Source organism: Elephas maximus, chromosome 23, assembly GCF_024166365.1.
Source record: "Elephas maximus indicus isolate mEleMax1 chromosome 23, mEleMax1 primary haplotype, whole genome shotgun sequence".
Taxonomy (NCBI): Eukaryota; Metazoa; Chordata; class Mammalia; order Proboscidea; family Elephantidae; genus Elephas; species Elephas maximus.
This window is the reverse complement of record NC_064841.1, coordinates 27,399,712-27,423,099: the sequence shown is the minus strand read 5'-3', so window position 1 is coordinate 27,423,099 and position 23,388 is coordinate 27,399,712. Positions and strand designations below refer to the sequence as shown.

General features: G+C 37.2%; 1 protein-coding gene across 1 annotated transcript in view; it reads right to left on the bottom strand.

Moving 5' to 3' along the window:
- Nucleotides 1-2,172: 2,172 nt before the first annotated feature.
- The window catches only part of SPATA16 (spermatogenesis associated 16), a 279,989-nt gene continuing 258,773 nt past the window's right edge, over nt 2,173-23,388 (bottom strand). The window contains exon 10 of the mRNA XM_049867466.1: nt 2,173-2,295. Within this exon, the coding sequence (XP_049723423.1) occupies nt 2,173-2,295 (123 nt within the window). The remainder of the gene's footprint in view (nt 2,296-23,388) is intronic.

The window sequence follows — 23,388 nt, the reverse complement described above, 5'->3', positions numbered from 1 at the left end:
GACCAACTAAAACTGCCCTTCTTCCCTGACCCAAACCCTAGCTGAAATAACCAATGGATCTTTTGTATTAGATCTGGGGGTAAATGGTCAGTGAAACCACATCTAATAATTTCCATTTTTATCATATTAAAATACAAACTATAGTCACTGTGAAATGAGACAACCGTAATTTTTAAAGAACAAAGATAAAGCAATTGAATAGCTGTTGAGTCAACAGGATTTTCAGAAAATTGCTAAGTAAACAAATGGTGCTAACATACCTACTCATTTTTATTTTTTAAAACTATTAATTCCTCACAGAACATAAACATCCTTTTTTGGGGAAAAAAAAACTTTGAAAATTAATGCTAAAGTTAAAATTCAAAGCTGATAAGCTTTGTTTCCTAGAAACGATATAAGGATTTTTTTTTTTAATAAGAGGAAATTCCTAGACAATGATGAGAGGTGATAATGGCAGAGCGGTCAGATGGGAGGCTAAGTCTCACACATTTGATTAGACTGAAGTACACAGTAAGAAATAAACCATTTTCTATTATTCGCAAGAATAGAACTGAGATGCTGTGTGGTGTGGGTTTGGAGATAAAAAAGAGTTTCTTAAACTCCACTGTCTTTGATTGATTACAACTATGATAATAACTGATGGGATTCTCTGGCTGACTAATTAATAAATGTAGGAATTAAGCCAATGGTCCCTTGTTCTTGCTTTGTTAGCTGCTGTCCTGTTGGCACCTGATAGCGACCCCGTGCACAATGGAGCAAAATGCTGCCTGGTCCTGCACCATCCCCATGATCAGTTGCGACTTGGACTGTTGTGATCCACAGGGTTTTAAGTGGCCTTCCTTCACTGATCGTCTTAGTCTGCAAACTCTGCTGAAACTTGTTCAGCAACATAGCAACACGCAAGCCCCCACTGACAGATGGGTGGTGGCTACACAGAAGGTACATGGCGGGGAATCAAACCTGGGTCTCCCTCACAGAAGGTGAACATTCTTCCACTGAACAACCAGTGCCCCCAGATGAGCCCTAGGGCAACCAAAATCACTGGCCATTTTATTTCAAAGTTTGTAAATATATTTATATCTTGCACTATTAAATAAAAAAAAAAATTTTTTTTTTTAGGACTATGCAAATCGGACATACATATAAGACTAAATTAATAATTGATTCCTTTACAACTGCAATGTATAATTAAAAAATCACCAGTAACTATCTTATTCTCTCTTCTCCTTTTCATGTTGTTTATTATCAATGTGCTCTGGGATATTATTATTATTGTTATTATTACTATTAATTAAAAAAATTATGCTTTCTTGTTTAATTTATTCTGTATCTGAATTCCTCCTTCTCATCCTCTCCTCAAACTTCCTTGTTGGCGTCATTTGAGGCTTGAGTGATGGTTATTGACCTACTATCTTGTCAAATATGTTTATGTTGAGTCATTTAGGGGGCAGGAGAAATACAAAGTAGAGGACCCAGAAGAAAGAATTGAGATTTTAATGAGAAAACTTAACTGATGATGGAGCGCTGGTGGTGGTTAAGAGCTCAGCTGCTAACCAAAAGGTCAGCAGTCTGAATCCACCAGCCGTTCCTTGGAAACTCTATGGGGCAGTTCTACTCTGTCCTATAGGGTTGCTATGAGTCAGAATCAACTCCATGGCAATGGATTTTTTTTTTTCATGGTTAATTAATGATATCATCCACACCACATATGATTATCTCTAAAAGGATATGAGAAGGTATATTAGCAGTCTTACAGTTTTTAATTTGTATTTACATTGTCCATATCTGTATATGGCTTGTGAATAACTCTTACTGACTACGCATGAATATGCAAGTCTGCTATGGGCATATTTGGGCACTTAGATCTGGAATACCTTAGTCAGTTTTGAAAGAACAAGGCAGGTGAAACAGGCAGCAATGGTTATTTTATAAGCTGTTTAAGACAAATTTGAGTAAGAGTCAAGACAAACTTGCTAAGAACATTTTATTGCTGCCCCCTGAGACTAATGAAGTATAGACCTTTTTTGCTTACGATGAGTGGGGGACAGAGTAGGAAGAGCCACCTCAATTATTCGGTGATCGGTCTTTCTTAACTGGCTGTCAGTCTGTGTGGGTGGATGCCCTTGCCCCTTTCTCTGGGACATCTCGGAGGTGGCGGCTGTTCCCCAGCCGCTAGCTTTGCTGCATGGTCTGAAGCCGCTTCATTTTCATTTTTTGCCTTCGAGCAGTTCTCAGTTTTTTAGTTTTTAGGAAACTATCCTCTAATTGGTATAGAAAATCTTCAACTCGCCCAACCTGGAAGATATAAACAGACCCAACAAGATTTGTTTTTGTTTTCCTGGGTTTTACACACTTTTCACGAAAACAGTGAGGTATTTTGAAAATAAATGGCACGTACAGGTCCATTTTAGAACAGAGCTAGCAGAAATGGAAACGATTAAACATAAAAGGCTCCTTCTGTTTCCATTTCAGATTTCCCTGTTTTATGAACATGAAACAGACACGTAGGAGTTTGCTTTACCATCCAGTCTCATGGACCAGGAATGGGAATGAGGATTATCATCACTGCACCATCTTTAATGGCGAGTGAAAACCATGAATTTCAGTGGAAAAGCATGATGATAAATTAACCCATGGCAAGCCCTTTCCCTGCCTCCTTTATCAAAAAGAATAGGGAAAACCAACCAACCCACCAACCAACCCGCCAACCAACCCACCAACCAACCCACCAACCAACCCACCAACCAACTCACCTTCCTCAAAGCCAGAGATTCTAGCATTTGCATGTCCCTAGCCAACATGGGGAAACCCTGGTGGCATAGTGGTTAAGTGCTATGGCTGCTAAACAAAGGGCCGGAAGTTCAAATCTGCCAGGCGCTCCTTGAAAACTCTATGGGGCAGTTCTACTCTGTCCTATAGGGTCGCTATGAGTTGGAATCAACTCGATGGTATTGGGTTTGGTTTTTGGTTTTTTTAGCCAACATGGGAGAAAAAGTAATATTCTACACTGTAACAGCAAGCACCATTTCTCTACGAATTTAAAAAGAAATTTTGAATAAATGTATTTTCTTTAAAAATGCCATGCCCTGGGGAATAAGGCAAAATAATGTTATACAAAACAATAATTCTTAAAAAAATCTATTAGTTTTTCTCCAAAGGAAACTTAAAATTACTCAGTGATGGTTGAATGTATTATACCATTTGTCAGAAAGAACTACGGAAAAAACAATTTACATATATGCTGAGTTGGGCCCTCCTGAAAGTCTGTGGATGTAACAATTCATACTTAACCACAATTCCTAGCACCTGCATACTGTATTAGCCTAATGCCACTCCCTGAAGAGCCCATTCTCATAAAGTCAGTTCGAAGAGAGAGCACTTACTATTCAAGGTACAACGATACCATCTACTTAAGATAAAAGCATTTACAACTTCGATTTTGAGTTCCCCTTTTAAATCACCTGATTTATCATTCAGAGTAATACTCTGAAGATAATTTAGGGTGTCAAAAAGAGAATAATAAATGGTAGCACGCATACACATGTTATACTTAGGTCTTATATCACACCTGGTGATGTAAACTGTCCATTGGTTTTCTTAAGAAAACAAGATAACTTATTTATATGGGGACAATAATTTGTGAGAACTTTTTAAAAAAACTACTTCAGGTAAATTTTGTCCTGAAAAGTCCCAAAGGACATTGTCGTTTATGATGTCTGATCATTTGTAGAAATCACCCAAGTAATTTGACAGAACATTTTTGGATCCTGTCATGAAGTCAATGCATTATTCTACATGTTGCATATATTTATTCTACCCAATTTACACCAAAACCATAAGTAAAAAAGAAAAATGAACATAGAGCACAATCAAAACAAACATAATGGATGGCACTCTACTGTTACACCAGTAATTGAATTGAATACTCTCTCATGTTACTTGCCCTGAAAATGTATCATTGAAACCAAAGCTTTTTACAATCAGAATGTTTGCAATTAGCCCAAATACAATTTTAAATTACAATCCTAATGCAACAAAAAAGCTTCCTTTAATGAGACAAAAAACAAAGTTTTAAAATATCCATTAGGTGGCTACTGTCCTTTTTTTTTTTTTTAATTGTTTATTAAGAGCATTGTTGACAAACTGGGTTGGTTTTCATTAAAAAAGCCAAGGAAGAGACACAAGACATGTCACTGGAAGAGTACTGCTGAGTTAGGTTGGGAGGTCTAGGGTGTATGCACGTTTCACCTGGCCCTATCTGTTTACCTCCTACCTGGTCTTTCTACATGCAGTCCTTGCAATCCATTTTCCTCATGATGCCAGAGCAGTCTTTTAAAAACGTAAATCCAGTCACATCTTTCCCTTGCTCAAAATACTTCAGTGGATTTTCACATCCTTATCATGGCCTATGCAGCCCTGGGTGATCTGGTCTCCTGTCTGTAGCTCCATCTCACGATACTCCATCTGCGTAACCATGTAGTACAACCATCAGGTGTCTGAGGACATCTGGGTAGTGTTCTCTGCATCCTCCATCTGTCCTCTTGACAGAATGCTCCCTTCAGAACCCTCATACAGCTTCTGGATTTCAGTTCAAACATCACTGTCTCAGGGAAGTCCTCCCTGATACCCCAGGCCAGGCTGGATTGCTGAGTAGTCCTATGGTAACTCGTTCACCTCTTTACACAGTGTCATTTGTTATTTAATCATTTATAATGACTTGTATAATATCTGCCTTCCCATCTAGATTTTAAACTCCATAAGGCAGGAACAAAGTTCATGTTGCTGACTATTCCCAGCACCTAGGTTATGGTCTAGTAAAACCAGTTGCCCGTCCTGTCAACTCTGACTCATGGCAACTCTATGTGTGTCAGAGTAGAACTGTGCTCCATAGGGTTCTCGATGTGGCTGACTTAATGGAAGTAGATTGTTAGGCCATTCTTCCAAGGTGTCTCTGGGTGGAATTGAACCTCCAACCTTTTGATTAGCAGCTGAGCATGTTAACCATTTTCAGCACCCAGAATATGGTAGATCCTCAAAAAACCTACTGCCTGACAATAGAGCTGACGTTGAAGCAATTCAAAAACCAATGTGTTTTTCCATACTCAAAGTGATAGCTGATGAGGAACATGTCAGAAGGCCTTCTTTTCTCTTGTAAATTAAATTATTAGGTTTATATGCCACCATCCTTTTACCATTGAAACTATCAAGGCAAGTTAACAACAGTGTGTTTCCTCTGCCCTTGAAATAGCCAAGGGTAGCAGTAGAAAGAGTACTGGATACTGGATCAGTAGTCAGGAGTGTTGAGTTCTCCTCTTGGCTTGGCTTATAACCCCACCTGTGATCCCAGGGAAATCGTGTGGCCTTTGTGAGCTTCAGTTTTCACCGATCTTTGGTATTAAGAGGGTTGGCCAAATAATCTCTAAGGACATAACCGGCCATAAAATTCTATAACTTTTACTCACATTGGATCTAAGCAGTCCAGTCCTTAAGATGAAGACTCACATTTTAGGTTACACCATTAGGTGAATGACGTGCTAGGCAGGAAAGAAAGTCAATTTTAGCTTCTCTACTTATTGGAGGGTAGTGCTGCAGCATGTTTTTAGTAAAGCTGGTTCTTTATTTTCTTTTTTTAAGTCAAGGAAAGAAAAATGCTAGTTGAAGAGAAAATAGATTCATATAACTAAGAAGAACAGATTGCAAATGACAGAAATTTTTACAAAGACTTTAGGAATAAAAATGTACCAAGCAATATGTAAGTATGTAAGGAAGGAAATGAGCCAGTTTTTTGGAGCAGAGGCCTTATTAGATTCTCTTTTCAGTCCAGAATCTTTTTGCTTGACTGTATTGAAAAAGTCACTTGGTCATTCTGGGTCTAATTTTCCTGTTTATAAAATGGGCAGATAATGTTTTCTTGTGTATTTATGCGCCAATGCTGAGTGTACATTACAGTGATACGGACCAAATGAGCTTGCAGAGAATTTTGGGAAATCAGATGATTGAGGGTAACTGAAGGTCTCAGTGGGGGAGCAGATTAACCCGTCATATGGTTTTTGGTCATAATCCACAGTAAAGACTAAGGAGATTGTCAACAACTAGCTTCCTAGGGCCTTAGAATTCATATACACAAAGTTGTGTCAGCCATTATGTAGTACAGCTTCAAAATGTTCAGTATAAAGATGAACATGAAACTAAAAAAGGAAGACAGCATGAGAAGTATGAGAGATCTGAAAATTGAGATTCTCAGTACAAAACAAATAATGCCAATTGGGAGGAAATCAGAAGGCAACTAAATATACATATATCCCAGGAAAATTTCTTGTCAGATCTGATTTCAAAGGAAGTACATTCATTCTTCCATGCAAACATTTATTGAACACCTACTATGTGATAAGCAAAAATAAAAAGATACTTGTGTATCTTGAACTCATATTCAGGTAGGAGAGGTGGTTAATAAAAAATGATTGCAATACAGCATGATAACTGTTTATGTAAGAACTATGTACAAAAACAGAAATGCTGGTGGCGTAGTGGTTAAGTGCTACAGCTGCTAAGCAAAAGATTGCCAGTTTGAATTCACCAGGCACTTCTTGGAAACTCTATGGGGAAGTTCTACCCTGTCTCATAGGGTTGCTACGAGTTGGGATTGACTTGATGGCACCAGGTTTGGTTTTTTGTTTTTTTATGTACAAAAATATAGACCAAGAGGCAGTCATTTGAATAGAACAAGGGGATAATGCGTGGTTTAAAATCAGGAAAAGTGTGCATCGGGGTTGTATTTCACCATATTTATTCAGTCTGTATACTGAGAAAATAATCCAAGAAGCTAGACTATGTGAAGAAGAACATGGCATCAGGGTTGGAGGAAGACTCACTAACGACCTGCGATATGCAGATGACACAATCTTGCTCCCTGAAAGTGAAGAGGTGTTAAAGCACTTATTGATGAAGATCAAAGACTACAGCCTTCAGTATGGATTATACCTTAACATAAGGAAAACAAAAATCCTCACAACTGGACCAAAAACCAACATCAGGATAAATGGAGAAAAGATTGAGGTTGTCAAGGATTTCATTTTCTTTGGCTCCACAATCAACATCCTCAGAAGCATCAGTTAGGAAATCAAATGACGGATTGAAATTGGCAAATCTGCTGCAAAAGACCCTTTGAAAGTGTTAAAAGGCAAAGACGTCACTTTAAGGATTAAGGTGCACCCGACCGAAGCCATGGTGTTTTCCATTGCCTCATATGCATGCGAAAGCTGAACAATGAATAAAGAAGACTGAAGTAGAATTGATTCATTTGAATTATGGTATTGATGAAGAATATTGAATATGCCATGGAATGCCAGGAGGATGCACAAATCTGTCTTGGAAGAAGTACAGCCAGAATGCTCCTTAGAAGCGAGGATGGTGAGACTCACATACTTCGGATATGTTATCAGGAGGGACCAGTCCCTGGAGAAGGACACCATCCTTGGTAGAGGGTCAGCAAAAAAGAGGAAGACCCTCAACAAGATGAACTGACACAGTGACTGCAACAATGACCTCAAGCATAACAACAATTGTAAATGTGGTGCAGGTTTGGGCAGTGTTTTGTTCTGTAGTGTACAGGGTCACTATGAGTTGGAACCAATTCGATGACACCTGACAACAACAACGATGTACAAAAAGTTGTTAGCAAAACAGTCAGAACAGATAATTGTATCTGAAGCAATGTGGAGGTGCACTGGTAGTTGTCATGGACTGAATTTTGTCCCCCCCAAAAAGTGTGTATCAATTTGACTGGGCCATGATTTCTGGTATTGCGTGATTTTCCTATGTGTTGTAAATCCTGCCTCTATGATGTTAATGAGGGAGGATGCATGGCAGTTGTATCAGTGAGGCACGACTCAAATCTATAAGATTGGATTGTGTCTTGAGGCAATCTCTTGAGATATAAAAGAGAGAAGTGAGTAGAGAGACAGGGGGACCTCTTACCACCAAGAAAGCAGTGCTGGGGGCAGAGCATGTCCTTTGGACCTGGGTTCCCTATGCAGAGAAGCTCCTAGTCTGGGGGAAGATTCATGAGAAGACCAACAGAGAAAGAAAGCCTTCCCCTGGAGCTGACGTCCTAAATTTGAACTTTTAGCCTACCTTACTGTGAAGAAATAAATTTCTCTTTGTTAAAGCCATCCACTTGTGGTATTTCTATTATAGCAGCACTAGATGACCAAGACAGTAGTGACTAGATGGATTTAAAAGGATGGGTCTTTACCAGGCCAAGAAATGCATTTTAGACAGAGGAAACAGCAGGTAAAAAAGCAGGGTTGTAAAAGGCCATGGGCTCTTCAGATCGGGGTGGGTTGGTTGGTATTACTAGAGCACAGATCCAGGAGTGAGGTGAGGAAGTGAAGGGCATGCAACTTGTAAAAAGCTGAAAAAAACTTAGCTATGTGGTTAGAAACATAAATCTGGTGCTATTGTGGGGAGTGGAACAGTCAGGGAGACTTGAGGTAGGTGTATAGGTTAAGGGATCAGAGCCATAGGATATGTAAAATACTAGGAAAGCCTGAACCAAAATTTAAGGTGCTAAAAGCTATAGACTTGATGAAAAGTCCTGTGTTGGGATAAGGAAGAAGAGAAAACCAGGAACGAATGTGAAGTTTCTAGCTTGAGATAATGATGATGTCATAATGGACGCAAGGAGCACAATTAGATGAATAGTTTTAGCGAAAAAAGAATGAGTTTGATTTATAACAAATTGGAAAAAAGGTCACATAATCAAGAGTGAGTTAAAAAATGGACCTGTAATAATAGCCTAATGCAAGGCTGAAAGCCAGAAAGATGCATGGCTCCAAATTGAAAAAAATAAAGCACTTTTTGTAGTCTACCATGTGAACAGCATTCTAGAAGTTAAAATGCACTAAGAAAAAAAAATGATGCTTTCAGTTAAAGTCTGAGCAAAAAGAAGGTCTTGGCAGAGATAGAACCTCGTGAGTCAAAGTCACATGTATCCAGGTTTGAATCCCTGCTCTACCATTTTCTTAGTGTGTGAAGTTGTACAACTTTATTTAACCTCTCAGAACCCAAGTTTCCTTATCTATTAGTCGATTCATATGATCTTGTCATTAGCTGCAGAGAAGTTGGCTCCTGACTCATGGAAATCCCATGTATGACAGAATAAAATACTGCCTAGTCCTGTGCCATTCCCATGATTGTTTGGTTGCAGATGATCGTGATCCAGAGGGCATTCATTGCCTGATATTCAGAGGCAGATTACTGTCCTGGTCCATCTTAGTCTGGAAGCTCTGCTGAAACCTGTTCAGCATTGCTGGAATGCATTGGCTGGAAACTGAACCCACGTCTCCCACATGGAAGGTAAGAATTCTACCACTGCCCTCTTACATGATCTTAAAATCCATTGGCATGGAGTTGATTCAACTCATAGAGACTGTGCAGTAGGGTTCCCAAGGCTGTAATCTTTCTGGAAGCAGACTGCCACATCTTCAGAATGGCTGGTGGGTCAGATCTGCCTACCTTATGTTTAGTAGCCAAGCATTTAACCACTGTGCCACAGAGTCATGGTGTTTTCAGTCACCTCATATGCATGCAAAGGTTGGATGATGAATAAAGAAGACTGAAGAATTGACACCTTCAAACTGTGATGTTGACAAAGAATATTAAATTTATCTTATAATATTCAATATCCAATAAGTATAATATTGAATATACCCATTTGAAACTGCCAAAAGAACAAACAAATCTGTCTTGGAAGAAGTACAACCAGAACGCTCCTTAGAAGCAAGGATAGCGAGACTACGTTCCACATACTTTGGACACGTTATCAGGAGGGGGATCAGTCTCTGGAGAAGGACATCGTGCTTCGTAGCGGGTCATCGAAAAAGAGGAAAACCCTCAATGAGATGGATTGACACAGTGACTGCAACAACACGCTCAAGCATAGCAATGCATGTGAGAATGGCACAGGACTGGACGATGTTTCGTTCTGTTGTACATAGGGTCACTATGAGTTGGAACCCACTTCAAGGCACTTAAGAACAACGACAAACAAACCAAACCAAACCTGTTGCTGTTGAATTGATTCCAACTCATAGTGACCCTATGGGACAGAGTAGAACTGCCCCATAGGGTTTCCAAGGAATGGTTGGTGGATTCACACTGCCAGTCTTTGGTTAGCAGCTTCAGCTCTTAACCACTGTGCCACCAGGGCTCCTGAGTCATCTAAAATCAAACACTATGAAGCCATAAAATAAGCGAATAAAACTCAATTAAGCTCTAGTTCTCCACTCACAGATGACTTGGATGCTTTCAAAAATTCACTTTCCCACTGTTTGGTGCTCCCTTCTTAGTTGATGTCTCCTGCTTATCTTTACTGTACATCTTAGGAGCCAGAGTTGTCTCTTTCTAATAATGGTGGTGAGAAAACATTGATCTCAAAAACAAAGGCAATGGTAAATTACATTGAGAAGGAAGACACTGGACTTGAATTTGGGAATTCCTGTTGAGTTTCACGTAGTCTAGACTAAGGAGAGAAGATTGTGTATGTTTACATGGGTTTGTTTGTATATGTTCCTGCCTCAGAAATTCAGTGCTCCAGAGATTTTTTTTTTTTTTTTAATAAGGCTTTTAAACATACTTTTTGGAAGCAAGAAGCTAGAAGAAATAAGAATCTGACTCACCAGGAATAAATACTGGGCTTACCTGACGGTAGTGGTGGTCACTGAATGAGAATGTGTTTTCAGTGATTAGCAGTTTGGACTAAAATCCTCTTGGCAAAACAGAAATTTTACTCTACGACAGTGGATTAGTTAACACTAGTTTCTTTGCTCTGTTCCAATTTAATTTCCAGACTGAGCACTTTTAAATATTTATCATCCAAAATGGTTTGAATTTTAATTCTTATTGGAATCACAATTGTCTTCAAACAGGCTTGAAATTAATTTCTAAAATAAACTTATTGTCTGAAACAGAGTCATTTCTATTATTTATAACATAGCAGTTGCCTTTAGTTTTCAGTTAACATTTGAATAGCAGAAAATCTACCAAAGGGTGGCAGTTTGAACCCACTCAGAGGTACCTTGGAAGACAGGCCTGATGCTCTGCTTCTGAAAGGTCACAGACTTGAAAACCCTATAGAGAAGTTCTATTCTGCACATATGGGGTCACCATGAGTCAAAATTGACCCAACAGCAACTAACAACAACAACATGGTAGTTGCATGTTTAGTTTTTTTTAGGAAACTGCCATATTGTTTTCCACAGTTGCTGTAGCATTGGACATTCTTGTCAGCAATGTAGGAGTGATTCAATTTCTTCACATCTTCATCAGCATTTACTGTCTTTATTTTAATTTTGTACGTTCTAATAGGTATGTGGTTCTATGTCATTGTGGTTTTAATTAGCATTTTCCTAATGGCTAACAATGTTGAACAAACTTTTCGTGTGCTTTCTTGCCATCTCTATATCCTCTTTAGGAAATGTTTATTTATGTCTTTTTATAAATTGGATTGATTGGTGTTTTACTGTTGAATTTTGTGAGTTCTTTATATTTTTACATACTAGTTTGTCGGATATGTGATTTGCAAATATTTTCTCCTCCTGTAGCTTGCCTTTTCATCCTTTTAACAGGGTCTTTCACAGAGCAAAAGTTTTTAATATTGGTGAATGTAATTTATCAATTAGGCTTTTATGGATCAGTGCTTTTGGTGTTAAATCTATGAACTCTCTGCATACCCCTAGAGCCCAAAGATTTTTTCCTATGTGTTTTTTCCAGAAGTTTCACGGTTTACCTTTAAATTTGTGATCCACTTGAATTATGTTTTGTATAAAATGTGAGACATAAGTTGAGACTCTTTTTTTTTTCGGCTTATGGAAATCCAAATGTTCCTGCAGTATACCTTGATTAAAAATCAATTGGGAATATTTGTATGAGTTTCTTTCTGGATTCTCTGTTCTATTCATTGATCTATGTGTCTATTCCTCCTTTAGTATCATACAGTTTTCATTACTGTAGCTACATAAAATGTCTTGAAACCAGGTAGACTGATCTGTCCTACTATATTCTCTTTCTAAATTGGTTTATTTATTCTAGTTGCTTTGTCTTTCCATATAAATTTTAAAAGAATAATCCTGCTTATATCTAAAAGAATCTTGCTGGGATTTTAAAAGGAATTACATTAAACCTGTATACCATTTTTGGAAGATTTGACTTCTATGCCATGTTGAATCTTCCAGTCCATGAACATAGTATGTCTCTCCATTTATTTAGATCTTCTTTGATTTCTTTCATTACTGTTTTGTAATTTTTGGCATTCCACTACTCGTCTGTCAGTTTGTCATTCTGTGGTGACTTGCGTGTTGCTGTGATGCTGGAACATGCTATCAGGATGCATCAATAACTGTTGGTGACTGGAATGTGAAAGTTAGAAATGAAGAAGGATCAGTAGTTGGAAAATATGGTCTTGGTGATAGAAATGACATGGAAGATTGCATGATAAAATTTTGCAATACTAACGACTTATTCATTGGAAATACCCTTTTTTCCAACAACATACACAGTGACTATACATGTAGGACTCATGGGGTAGAAAATATAGGAATCAAATTGACTACACCTGTGGAAAGAGACAGTCAGAACAAGGCCAGGGGCTGCTGGCAGAACAGATCATCAATTGCTCATACGCAAGTTCATGTTGAAGCTGAAAAAAATTAAAACAAGTCCATGAGATCCAAAATATGACCTTGGATATATCCCACCTGAATTTAGAGACCATCTCAAGAGTATATTTGATTCATCGAACACTAATGACTGAAGGCCAGACAAGTTGTGTGATGACATCAAAGACATCATACATGAAGAAAGCAAACATTCATTAAAAAGAGAGAAAAGAAAAGGAAAAAAAAGATCAAAATGGATGTCACAAGAGACTCTGCAACTTGCTTTTAAACTTAGAACAGCTAAAATGAATGTAAGAAATGAAGTAAAACAGCTGAACAGAAAATTTCAAAGGGCCATTCGAGAAGAAAAAGTAAAATATTATAATGAATATGCAAAGACCTGGAGTTAGAAAAGCAAAAGAGAAGAACACACTCAGCATTTCTCAACTTGAAAGAACTGAAGAAAATATTTAAGCCTCTATTTGCAATATTGAAGGATTCTATGGGCAAAAAATTGGACAACACAGGAAAGATTAAAAGAATATGGAAGGAATACACAGAGTCACTGTACCAAAAAGAATTGGTCGAAGTTCAATCATTTCAGGAAGCAGAATTTGATCAAGAACCAATGGTCCTGGAGGAAGAAGTCCAAGCTGTACTCAAGGCACTGGTGAAAAACAGTCTTCCAGAATTGATGGAATACCAATTGAGATGTTTCAACAAACAGATGCAGTGCTGAAAGTGCTCACTCGTCTATGCTAAGAAATTTGGAAGACAGCTACCAAGCCAACCGACTGGAAGACATCCACATTTGTACCCTTTCCAAAGAAAGGTGATCCAACAGAATGTGGAAATTATCAAACAATATCATTAATATCACCAAAAAACCAAACCTGTTGCCACTGAGTAGATTCCAACTCATAGCAACCCTATAGGATGGAGTAGAACTGTCCCATAGGGTTTCCAAGGAGTACCTGGTGGATTCAAACTGCCGACCTTTTGGTTAGCAGCTGTAGCTCTTAACCAGTACGACACCAGAGGTTCTATAATATCACACACAAGTAAAATTTTGCTAAAGATCATTCAAAAGTGGTAGCAGCAGTACATTGACAGGGAACTGCCAGAAACTAAAGACATATTCAGAAGAGGGCATGGAACAAAGTGATATCATTGCTGATGTCAGATCGATCTTGGCTGAAAGCAGAGAATACCAGAAGGATGTTTATCTGTGTTGTATAGATTATGTAAAGGTATTCAACTGTGTGGATCATAACAAATTATGGATAACTTTGCAAAGAAGAGGGATTCCAGAACTCTTAATTGAGTTCATGCAGAACCTGTACACGCACCACGAGGCAGTTGTTTGAACAGAACAAAGGAAGGCTACATGGTTTAAAATCAGGAAAGGTGTGCATCAGGGTCGTATCCTTTTACTATACTAATTCAGTTGTTTGCTGAGCAAATAATTTGAGAAGCTGGACTATATGAAGAAGAACACAGCAACCAGATTAGAGGAAGACTCATTAACAATCTGCGATATGGAGATGACATAATCTTGATTGCTAAAAGAGGACTTGAAGTGTTTACTGATGAAGAACAAAGACTTCAGCCTTTAGTATGGATTATACCTCAACATAAAGGAAACAAAAATCCTCACGGCTAGACCAATAAGCGACATCGTGATAAAAAAAGAAAATATTGAAGTTGTCAAGGATTTCATTTTACTTGGATCCACCATCAACACCCATGGGAACAGCAGTCAAGAAATCAAACAACATATTGCATTAGGCAAATCTGCTGCAAAGGACCTCTTTAAAGGGTTAAAAAGCAAAAATATCACTCTGAGGACTAAAATGCACCTGACCCAAGCTGTGGTACTTTCAATTGCTTCATATGCATGTGAAAGTGGGACAATGAATAAGAAAGATAAGAATTGATACATTTATATATTGAATATACCTTGGACTTCCAGAAAAAGAACAAATCTATCTTGAAAGAAGTACAGCCAGAATGTTCTTTAGAAGCAAGGATGGTGAGATTTCATCTCACGTATTTTGGACATGTTATCAGGAGGGACCAGTCCTTGGAGAAGGACATCATGCATGGTAAGTAGAGGGTCAAGGAAAAAGAGGAAGACCCTCAATGAGATGAATTGACACAGTGGCTGCAACTGTGGGTTCAAACACAGAAATGATTGTGAGGATGGTACAGGACTGGGTGGTGTTTTGTTCTGTTGAACGTACAGCCTCTGTAAGTTGGAACTTACTAGACAGTACCTGACAATAACTGTTTTTGGCAGACAGGTCCTGTGCATGTTTTGTTAGATACACACCAAAGTATTTTTTTTTTGAGTGATTATGATATCGTATTTTTAATTTCAGTATCCTTGTGTTCATTGCTAGTACATAAAAGTACAATTGTATTTTGTACGTTTGTCTTGTATCTTGCGACTTTGTTGAACTCACTTATTGTTATGTGAAAAAAAATTTTTTTTTCAGATTCCTTGGTATTTTCTACACAGAAAAATAGGGAAAATATTACTTCTTCCTTCTTGATCTATATGGTTTTTATTTCTTTTTCTTGTCTTATTACACTCAGTAGTATTGCTAACACTAAGTTGAATAAGAGTGGTGGGCTCTGACATCTTTGCCTTGTTTAAGATCTTAGTGGCAAAGCACTCAGTCTTTAGGATTTTTGTAGCTGTTTTTATCAATTTGAGGATGTTCCCCTCTATTCCTAGTTTTCTGGGAGTTTTTATCATTAATTGGCATTGAATTTGTTAAAAATGTTTTCTGCATTAATTGATATGATCATGTAATTTTCCTTCTGTAACCTGTTAATATGGAAACCCTGGTGGCGTAGTGGTTAAGTGCTACAGCTGCTAACCAAAGGGTCGGCAGTTCGAATCCACCAGGCGCTCCTTGGAAACTCTATGGGGCAGTTCTACTCTGTCCTATAGGGTCGCTATGAGTTGGAATCGACTCGACGGCACTGGGTTGGAACCTTCGACTCGATGGCACTGGGTTGGAACCTGTTAATATGGTGAATTACATAGATTTTAAAATACTGAAACTGTCTTGCATCACTGGATAAACTCCACTTGGCTATGGTATATAATATATATTTTTAAATGTATTGCTGAATTCTCAATTGCTAACAGTTTAAGAATTTTTTCATCTGTATTCACCAGGAATATTGCTCTGTAAGTTCCTTTTTTTGGGAACTGTCTTTACCAGGTGTGTATCAAGGTAATTCTAGTTTCATAGCATGAATTAGAAAATGTTTTCTTCTCTTGTATCTCTGGAAGAAATTGTGTAGAACTTGTATTCAGTCTTTAAATGGTAGAATTCTTCAGTGAATCAGCTAGGCCTGGAGAGTTAGTCTTGGGGAGATTTTAATTATGAATTTAATTTCTTTAATAGTTATAGGATGGTTCAAATTATCTCTTTCATATTGGGTAGGTTGTGGTAGTTTGTGGAACATTTCATCTAAGTTGTCAAATTTATATGTGTAGAGTTGTTAGTAATATTCCCTTATTTTGCTTTTGATGTCTACAGGGTCTGTAGTGGTATCCAGTTTCCATCCTAATTTTGGTTATTTGTGTCTTCTCCCTTTTTTCTTCATTATTCTTGTTAGAAGTTTGTCATTTTTATTGATACTTTCAAAGAGCCAGCTTTTGTTTCATTGATTTTCTCTATTTTTGTTTGTTTTCGATTTCATTGCTTTCTACCCGTTATTATTTTCTTTCTTCTACTTGCTTTGTATTTAGCCGGTTTCTCTTTTTCTAGGTTCTTGAGGTAGGGCATTGATTATTGATTTGATATTTTTTCATAATGGATATATTTAGTACTACAAATTTCTCTCCTCAAACTGCTTTTGTTGTGTTCCACAAATATATATTATTTTTATTTTCATTCACTTCATTTAACTTTTAAATTTCCCTTGAGGCTTCCTTTTAGATCCATTGATTATCCAAGTATTTGTAGATTTTTCTGTTATCTTTCTGTTATTAATTTTCAGATTTGATTCCACTGCAGTTAGAGAACACATTCTGTGTGATTTCAGCTTTTAAAAATTTGTTGAGGTTTGTTTTACGGTTCAGGATATGATCTATTCCAGTATATGTCCCATGGACACTTGAAAATAAAGTGTATTCCACTTTTGGTGACTAGACTGTTCTATAAATATGATTAGATCCTATTGGTTGTTGATGTTATTGAGTTCTTCTGTGTCTTTGCTGATTTTCATTTTGGGTGTTCTATCAACCTTTGAGACGGGTGTTCTATCAACCTTTGAGACAGGTGTGCTGAAGTCTCCAACTATAATTATGGTTCTATTTTCCTTTTAGTTTTTACTTTACATGCTTTGCAGCTCTGTTGTTTGATGCATATACATTTAGTATTTCTATGTTTTCTTGGTAGATTGAAACTTTTATCATTATATAATGTCCCTTTCTGTCTCTGGAATTATTTTTGTTATAAATTTTACTTTATTTGGTGTTAATATAGCCACTCTTGCTTCCTTTGATTAATTTTTGCATGATATATCTTTTTCCATGGTTTTACTTTACTCTCAATCTTCCTGTGTCATTATATTTCAAGTGAATTTATTTATACACAGCATATAGTTAGGTTTTTAATCTATTCTACCTTTCTATGTCTCTTAGTGTTTAGGCCATTTACATTTATTGTAATTATTGGTATGTTAGAGCATAAATCTGCCATTTATTTTATTTTATTTAAAATTTTTATCGTGCTTTAAGGGAAAGCTTACAAATCAAGTCAGTATCTCATACAAAAATTTATATAAACCTTGCTATATACTCCTAATTGCTCTCCCCCTAATGAGACAGCCGCTCTTTCCCTCCACTCTCTTTTTGTGTCCATTCCACCAGCTTCTAACCCCATCTACCTTCTCATCTACCCTCCAGATAGGAGATTCCAACATAGTCTCAAGTGTCTACTTGATCCAAGAAGCTCATTCTTCGCCAGCATCTTTTCTATCCCATTGTCTGGTCCAATCCCTGTCTGAAGAGTTGGCTTTGGGAATGATTCCTGTCCTGGGCCAATGGAAGGCCTGGGGGCCATGAACACCAGGGTGCTTCTAGTCTAAATCAGACCATTTAATCTGGTATTTTTATGGGAACTTGGGGTCTGCATCCCACTGCTCTCCTGCTCCCTCAGGGGTTCTCTGTTGTGTTCCCTGTCAGGGCAGTCGTTGGTTGTAGCCGGGCACCATCTAGTTCTTCTGATCTCAAGCTGATGTAGTCTCTTGTTTATGTGGCCCTTTCTATCTCTTGGGCTTGTAACTACCTTCTGTCCTCGGTGTTCTTCATTTTGCTTTGGTCCAGGTAGGTTGAAACCAATTGATGCCTCTTAGATGGCCACTTGCTAGTGTTTAAGACCCCAGATGCTGCTATCCAAAGTGGGATGGGGAATGTTTTCTTAATAGATTTTATTATGCCAATTGACTTAGATGTCCCCTGATACCATGGTCCCCAAACTTCTGCCCCTGCTATGCTGCCCTTGAAGCATTCAGTTTATTCAGGAAACTTGTTTGCTTTTGGTTTAGTCCAGATGTGCTGACCTCATGTGTATTATGTGTTGTCATTCCATTCACCTAAAGTAGTTATTATCTACTATCTAAAAAAAAAAAAAAAAATTTTTTTTTTTTAATCTAATTAGTGAATACCCCTCATCCTCCCTCCATCCCTCCCCCCTCTCATAACCATCAAGGAATATTTTCTTCTCTGTTTAAACTATTTCTCAAGTTCTTATAATAGTGGCCTTATAAAATATTTGTCCTTTTGCAATTGACTAATTTCACTCAGCATAATGCCTTCCAGATTCCTCCATGTTATGAAATGTTTCACAGATTCATTACTGTTCTTTATTGATGTGTAGTATTCCATTGTGTGAATATACCATAATTTATTTATCCATTCATCTGTGATAGACACTTCAGTTGCTTCCATCTCTTTGCTATTGCAAACAGTGCTGCAATGAACATGAGTGTGCGTATATCTGTTTGTGTAAAGGCTCTTATTACTCTAGGATATATTCCAAGGAGTGAGATTGCTGGATCATTTTATGGTTGTTCTATTTCTAGCTTTTTAAGAAAACACCAAATCGATTTCCAAAGTGGTTGTACCATTTTCCATTCCCACCAGCAGCATGTAAGGGTTCCAGTCTCTCCACAACTTCTCCAACATTTATTATTTTATGTTTTTTTGGGTTAATACCGGCCTTGTTGGAGTGAGATGGAATCTCATTGTGGTTTTGATTTGCATTTCTCTATTGGCTAATGATCCTGAGCATTTCCTCATGTATCTGTTAGCTACCTGAATGTCTTCTTTAGTGAAGTGTCTGTTCATATCTTTTGCCCATTTTTTAATTGGGTTATTTGTCTTTTTGTACTTGAGTTTTTGCAGTATCATATAGATCAGATCCTGATGGGAAATGTTACAGCTAAAAATGTTTTCCCGGTCTGTAGGTAGTCTGTTTACTCTTTTGGATGAGCACAGGTGTTTGATTTTTAGGAGCTCCCAGTTATCTAGTTTTTCTTCTGCATTGTTAGTAATGTTTTGTACACTATTTATGCCATGTATTAGGGCTCCTAACGTTGTCCCTTTTTTTTCTTCCACGATCTTTATCATTTCAGATTTTATATTTAGGCCTTTGATCCATTTTGAGCTCGTTTTTGTGCATGGAGTGAGGTATGGGTGTTGTTCCATTTTTTTGCAGAAGGATATCCCGTTATGCCAGCACCATTTGTTAAAAAGACTGTCTTTTCCCCATTTAACTTATTTGGGGCCTTTGTCAAATATCAACTGCTCTTATGTGGATGGATTTATGTCTGCATTCTCAATTCTGTTCCATTGGCCCATGTATCTGTTGTTGTATCAGCACCAGGCTGTTTTGACTACTGTGGCTGTATAATAGGTTCTAAAATCAGGTAGAGTAAGGCCTCCCACTTTGTTCTTCTTTTTCGGTAATGCTTTACTTATCTGGGGCCTCTTTCCCTTCCATATGAAGCTGGTGATTTGTTTCTCCATCTCATTAAAAAATGCCGTTGGAATTTGGATTGAAATTGCATTAAATCTATAGATCGCTTTTGGTAGAATAGACATTTTTACAATGTTAAATCTTCCTATCCATGCACGAGGTATGTTTTTCGACTTATGTAGGTCTCGTTTGGTTTTTTGCAGAAGTGTTTTGTAGTTTTCTTTGTATAAGTCTTTTACTTCTCTGGTAAGGTAAATTCCTAAGTATTTTATCCTCTTGGGGGCTCCTGTAAATGATATTGATTTGGTGATTTCCTCTTTGATGTTCTTTTTGTTGGTGTAGAGGAATTCAGCTGATTTTTGTATGTTTATCTTGTATCCTGACTCTCTGCTGAACTCTTCTATTAGTTTCAGTAGTTTTCTTGAGGATTCCTTAGGGTTTTCTGTGTATAAGATCATGTCATCTGCAAATAGAGATACTTTTACGTCTTCCTCGCCAATCCAGATGCCCTTTATTTCTTTATCTAGCCTAATTGCTCTGGCTAGGACGCCCAGCACAATGATGAATAGGAGTGGTGATAAAGGACATCCTTGCCTGGTTCCCGATCTCAAGGGGAATGCTTTCAGACTCTCTCCATTTAGAATGATGTTGGCTATTGGCTTTGTATAAATGCCCTTTAGTATGTTGAGGAATTTTCCTTCTATTCCTATTTTGCTGAGAGTTTTTATCATGAGTGGTTGTTGATCTTTGTCAAATGCCTTTTCTGCATCAATTGATAAAATCATGTGATTCTTGTCTTTTATTTGTATGATGGATTACATTAATTGTTTTTCTACTGTTGAGCCATCTCTGCATACCTGGTATGAATCCCACTTGGTCATGGTGAGTTATTTTTTGATATGTTGTTGAATTCTATTGGCTAGAATATTGTTGAGGACTTTTGCATCTATGTTCATGAAGGATATAGGTCTGTAATTTTCTTTTTTTGTGGTGTTTTTACCTGGTTTTGTTATCAGGGATATGTTGGCTTCATAGAATGAATTTGGAAGCATTCCATCCTTTTCTATGCTCTGAAATATCTTTAGTAGCAGTGGTGTTAACTCTTCTCTAAAGGTTTGATAGAACTCTGCAGTGAAGCCATCCAGGCCAGGGCTTTTTGTTGTTGTTGTTGTTATTGGGAGTTTTTTGGTTACCTTTTCAATCTCTTCTTTCATTATCGGTCTATTTAGTTGTTCTACCTCTGTTTTAGTTTAGGTAGGTAGTGTGTTTCTAGGAATTCATCCATTTCTTCTAGGTTTTCAAATTTGTTAGAGTACAATTTTTCGTAGTAATCTGATATGATTCTTTTAATTTCGGTTGGGTCTGTTGTAACATCACCCATCTCATTTCTTGTTCAGGTTATTTGATTCCTCTCCTGGTTTTTTTTGGTCAGCTTGGCCAATGGTTTATCAATTTCGCTGATTTTTTCAAAGAACCAGCTTTTGGTCTTGTTAATTCTTTCAATTGTTTTTCTGTTTTCCATTTCCTTTAGTTTTCCTCTAATTTTTATTATTTGTTTTCTTTTGGTACCTGAGGGTTTCTTCTGTTGCTCTCTATCTGTTCAAATTGTGGGGATAATTCTTTGATTTTGGTCCTTTCTTCTTTTTGTATGTGTGCATTTACTGATATAAATTGATCTCTGAGCACTGCTTTTGCTGTGTCCCAAATGGTCTGATAGGAAGTGTTTTCATTCTCATTGGGTTCTATTAATTTCTTTATTCCATCCTTAATGTCTTCTATAACCCAGTCTTTTTTGAGCAGGGTATTGTTCAGTTTCCAAGTGTTTGATTTCTTTTCCATGCTTTTCCTGTTATTGATTTCCACTTTTATGGCTTTATAGTCAGAGAAGATGCTTTGTAATATTTCCATGTTTTGGATTCTGCTATGGCTTGCTTTATGATCTAATATGTGTTCTATTCTAGAGAATGTTCCATGTGCGCTAGAAAAGAAAGTATACTTGGCTGCTGTTGGGTGGAGTGCACTGTGTTTGTCTATGAGGTCAAATTGGTTGATTATGGCATTTAGATCTTATTGAGCTTCTTTCTGGATGTCCTGTCCTTCACCAAAAGTGGTATGTTGAAGCCTTCTACTATTATTGTGGAGCTATGTCACTTTTCAATGCCAATTGGGTTTGTTTTATGTATCCTGCAGCCCTGTCATTGGGTGCATAAATATTTAATATGGGTATATCCTCCTGGTATATTATTCCTTTAATAATGATATAGTGTCCTCGACTCGATGGCACTGGGTTGGGTCCTTCCTTATCCTTTATGATGGATTTAACTTTAAAGTCTATTTTGTCAGCAATTAATATTGTGACTCTTGCTGTGTTTTGATTGTTGTTTGCTTGATATATTTTTTTCCGTTCTTTGAGTTTTAGTTTGTTTGTGTCTCTAAGTTTAAGGTGTGTCTCTTGTAGGCAGCATATAGATGGATCATGTTTTTTAATCCATTCTGCCACTCTCTGTCTCTTTATTGGTGCATTTAATCCATTTACTTTCAGGGTAATTATAGATAGTGCTGTCATTTTGATGTCACTTTTTGTGTGTTGTTGACAGTTTCTTTTTCCCACTTAATTTTTTTGTGCTTAGTAGATTATCTTTATATGTTGTCTTTTCCTCATATTTGTTGCTGTTGCTGAGCCTCTATTTTTTTCTTGTATTTTATTTTGATGTATAGGATTGTTAGTCTCCTTTGTGGTTACCTTATTATTTACCCCATTTTTCTAAATTTAAACCTAACTTTTATTTCTTTGTATTGGCGTATCTTTCTCTCCATATGAAAGATCTATGACTATATTTCTTTGTCCCTCTTTATTGTTTTAATGTTGTCTTCCTTTATCTAAGAACATTGCTGCTACCCTGTTTTCAGCTTTTTTTTAATCTTGACTTATTTTTGTGATTTCTTCCTCTGGGTTGACTTCTGATTGCTCTGCCCAGTGTTCCAGTCTTGGGTTAATACCTGATATTATTGATTTTCTAACCAAAGAACTCCTTTTAGTACTTCTTGTAGTTTTGGTTTGGTTTTTACGGATTCTCTAAACTTGTTTATCTGGAAATGTCTTAATTTCACCTTCATATTTGAGAGACAGTTTTGCTGGATATATGATTTTGCTGGCAGTTTTTTTCCTCAGTTTTTTTATATAAGTCATTCCATTGCCTTCTTGCCTGCATTTTTTTCTGCTGAGTAGTCCCAGTTTATTATCATGGACTTTCCTTTGTAGTTGACTTTCCTTTTATCCCTAGCTGCTCTTAATCTCTCTTTATCTTTGGTTTTGGCAAGTTTGATTATAATATGTCTCAGTGACTTTCTTTTAAAACCTACCGTATGTGGAGTTTGCTGAGCATCTTGGATAGATATCTTCTCATCTTTCATGATATCAGAGAAGTTTTCTGCCAACAAATCTTCAACAATTCTGTCTGTATTTTATGTTATCCCTCCCTGTTCTGGTACTCCAATCACTCGTAGGTTATTTCTCTTGATGGAGTTCCACATGATTCTTAAGTTTTGAAGAAAACTTTTATCTGAGAAATTCTTTTATCTGAGGTTTCTTCAAATATATTGGTGTCAAGTGCCTTATCTTCAAGTTCACAGTTTCTGCCTTCCACTTGCTCATTTCTGCTCCTCTGACTTTCTATCGAGTTGTCTACTTCTGTAGTTTTATTGTTAATCTTCTGAATTTCTGATTG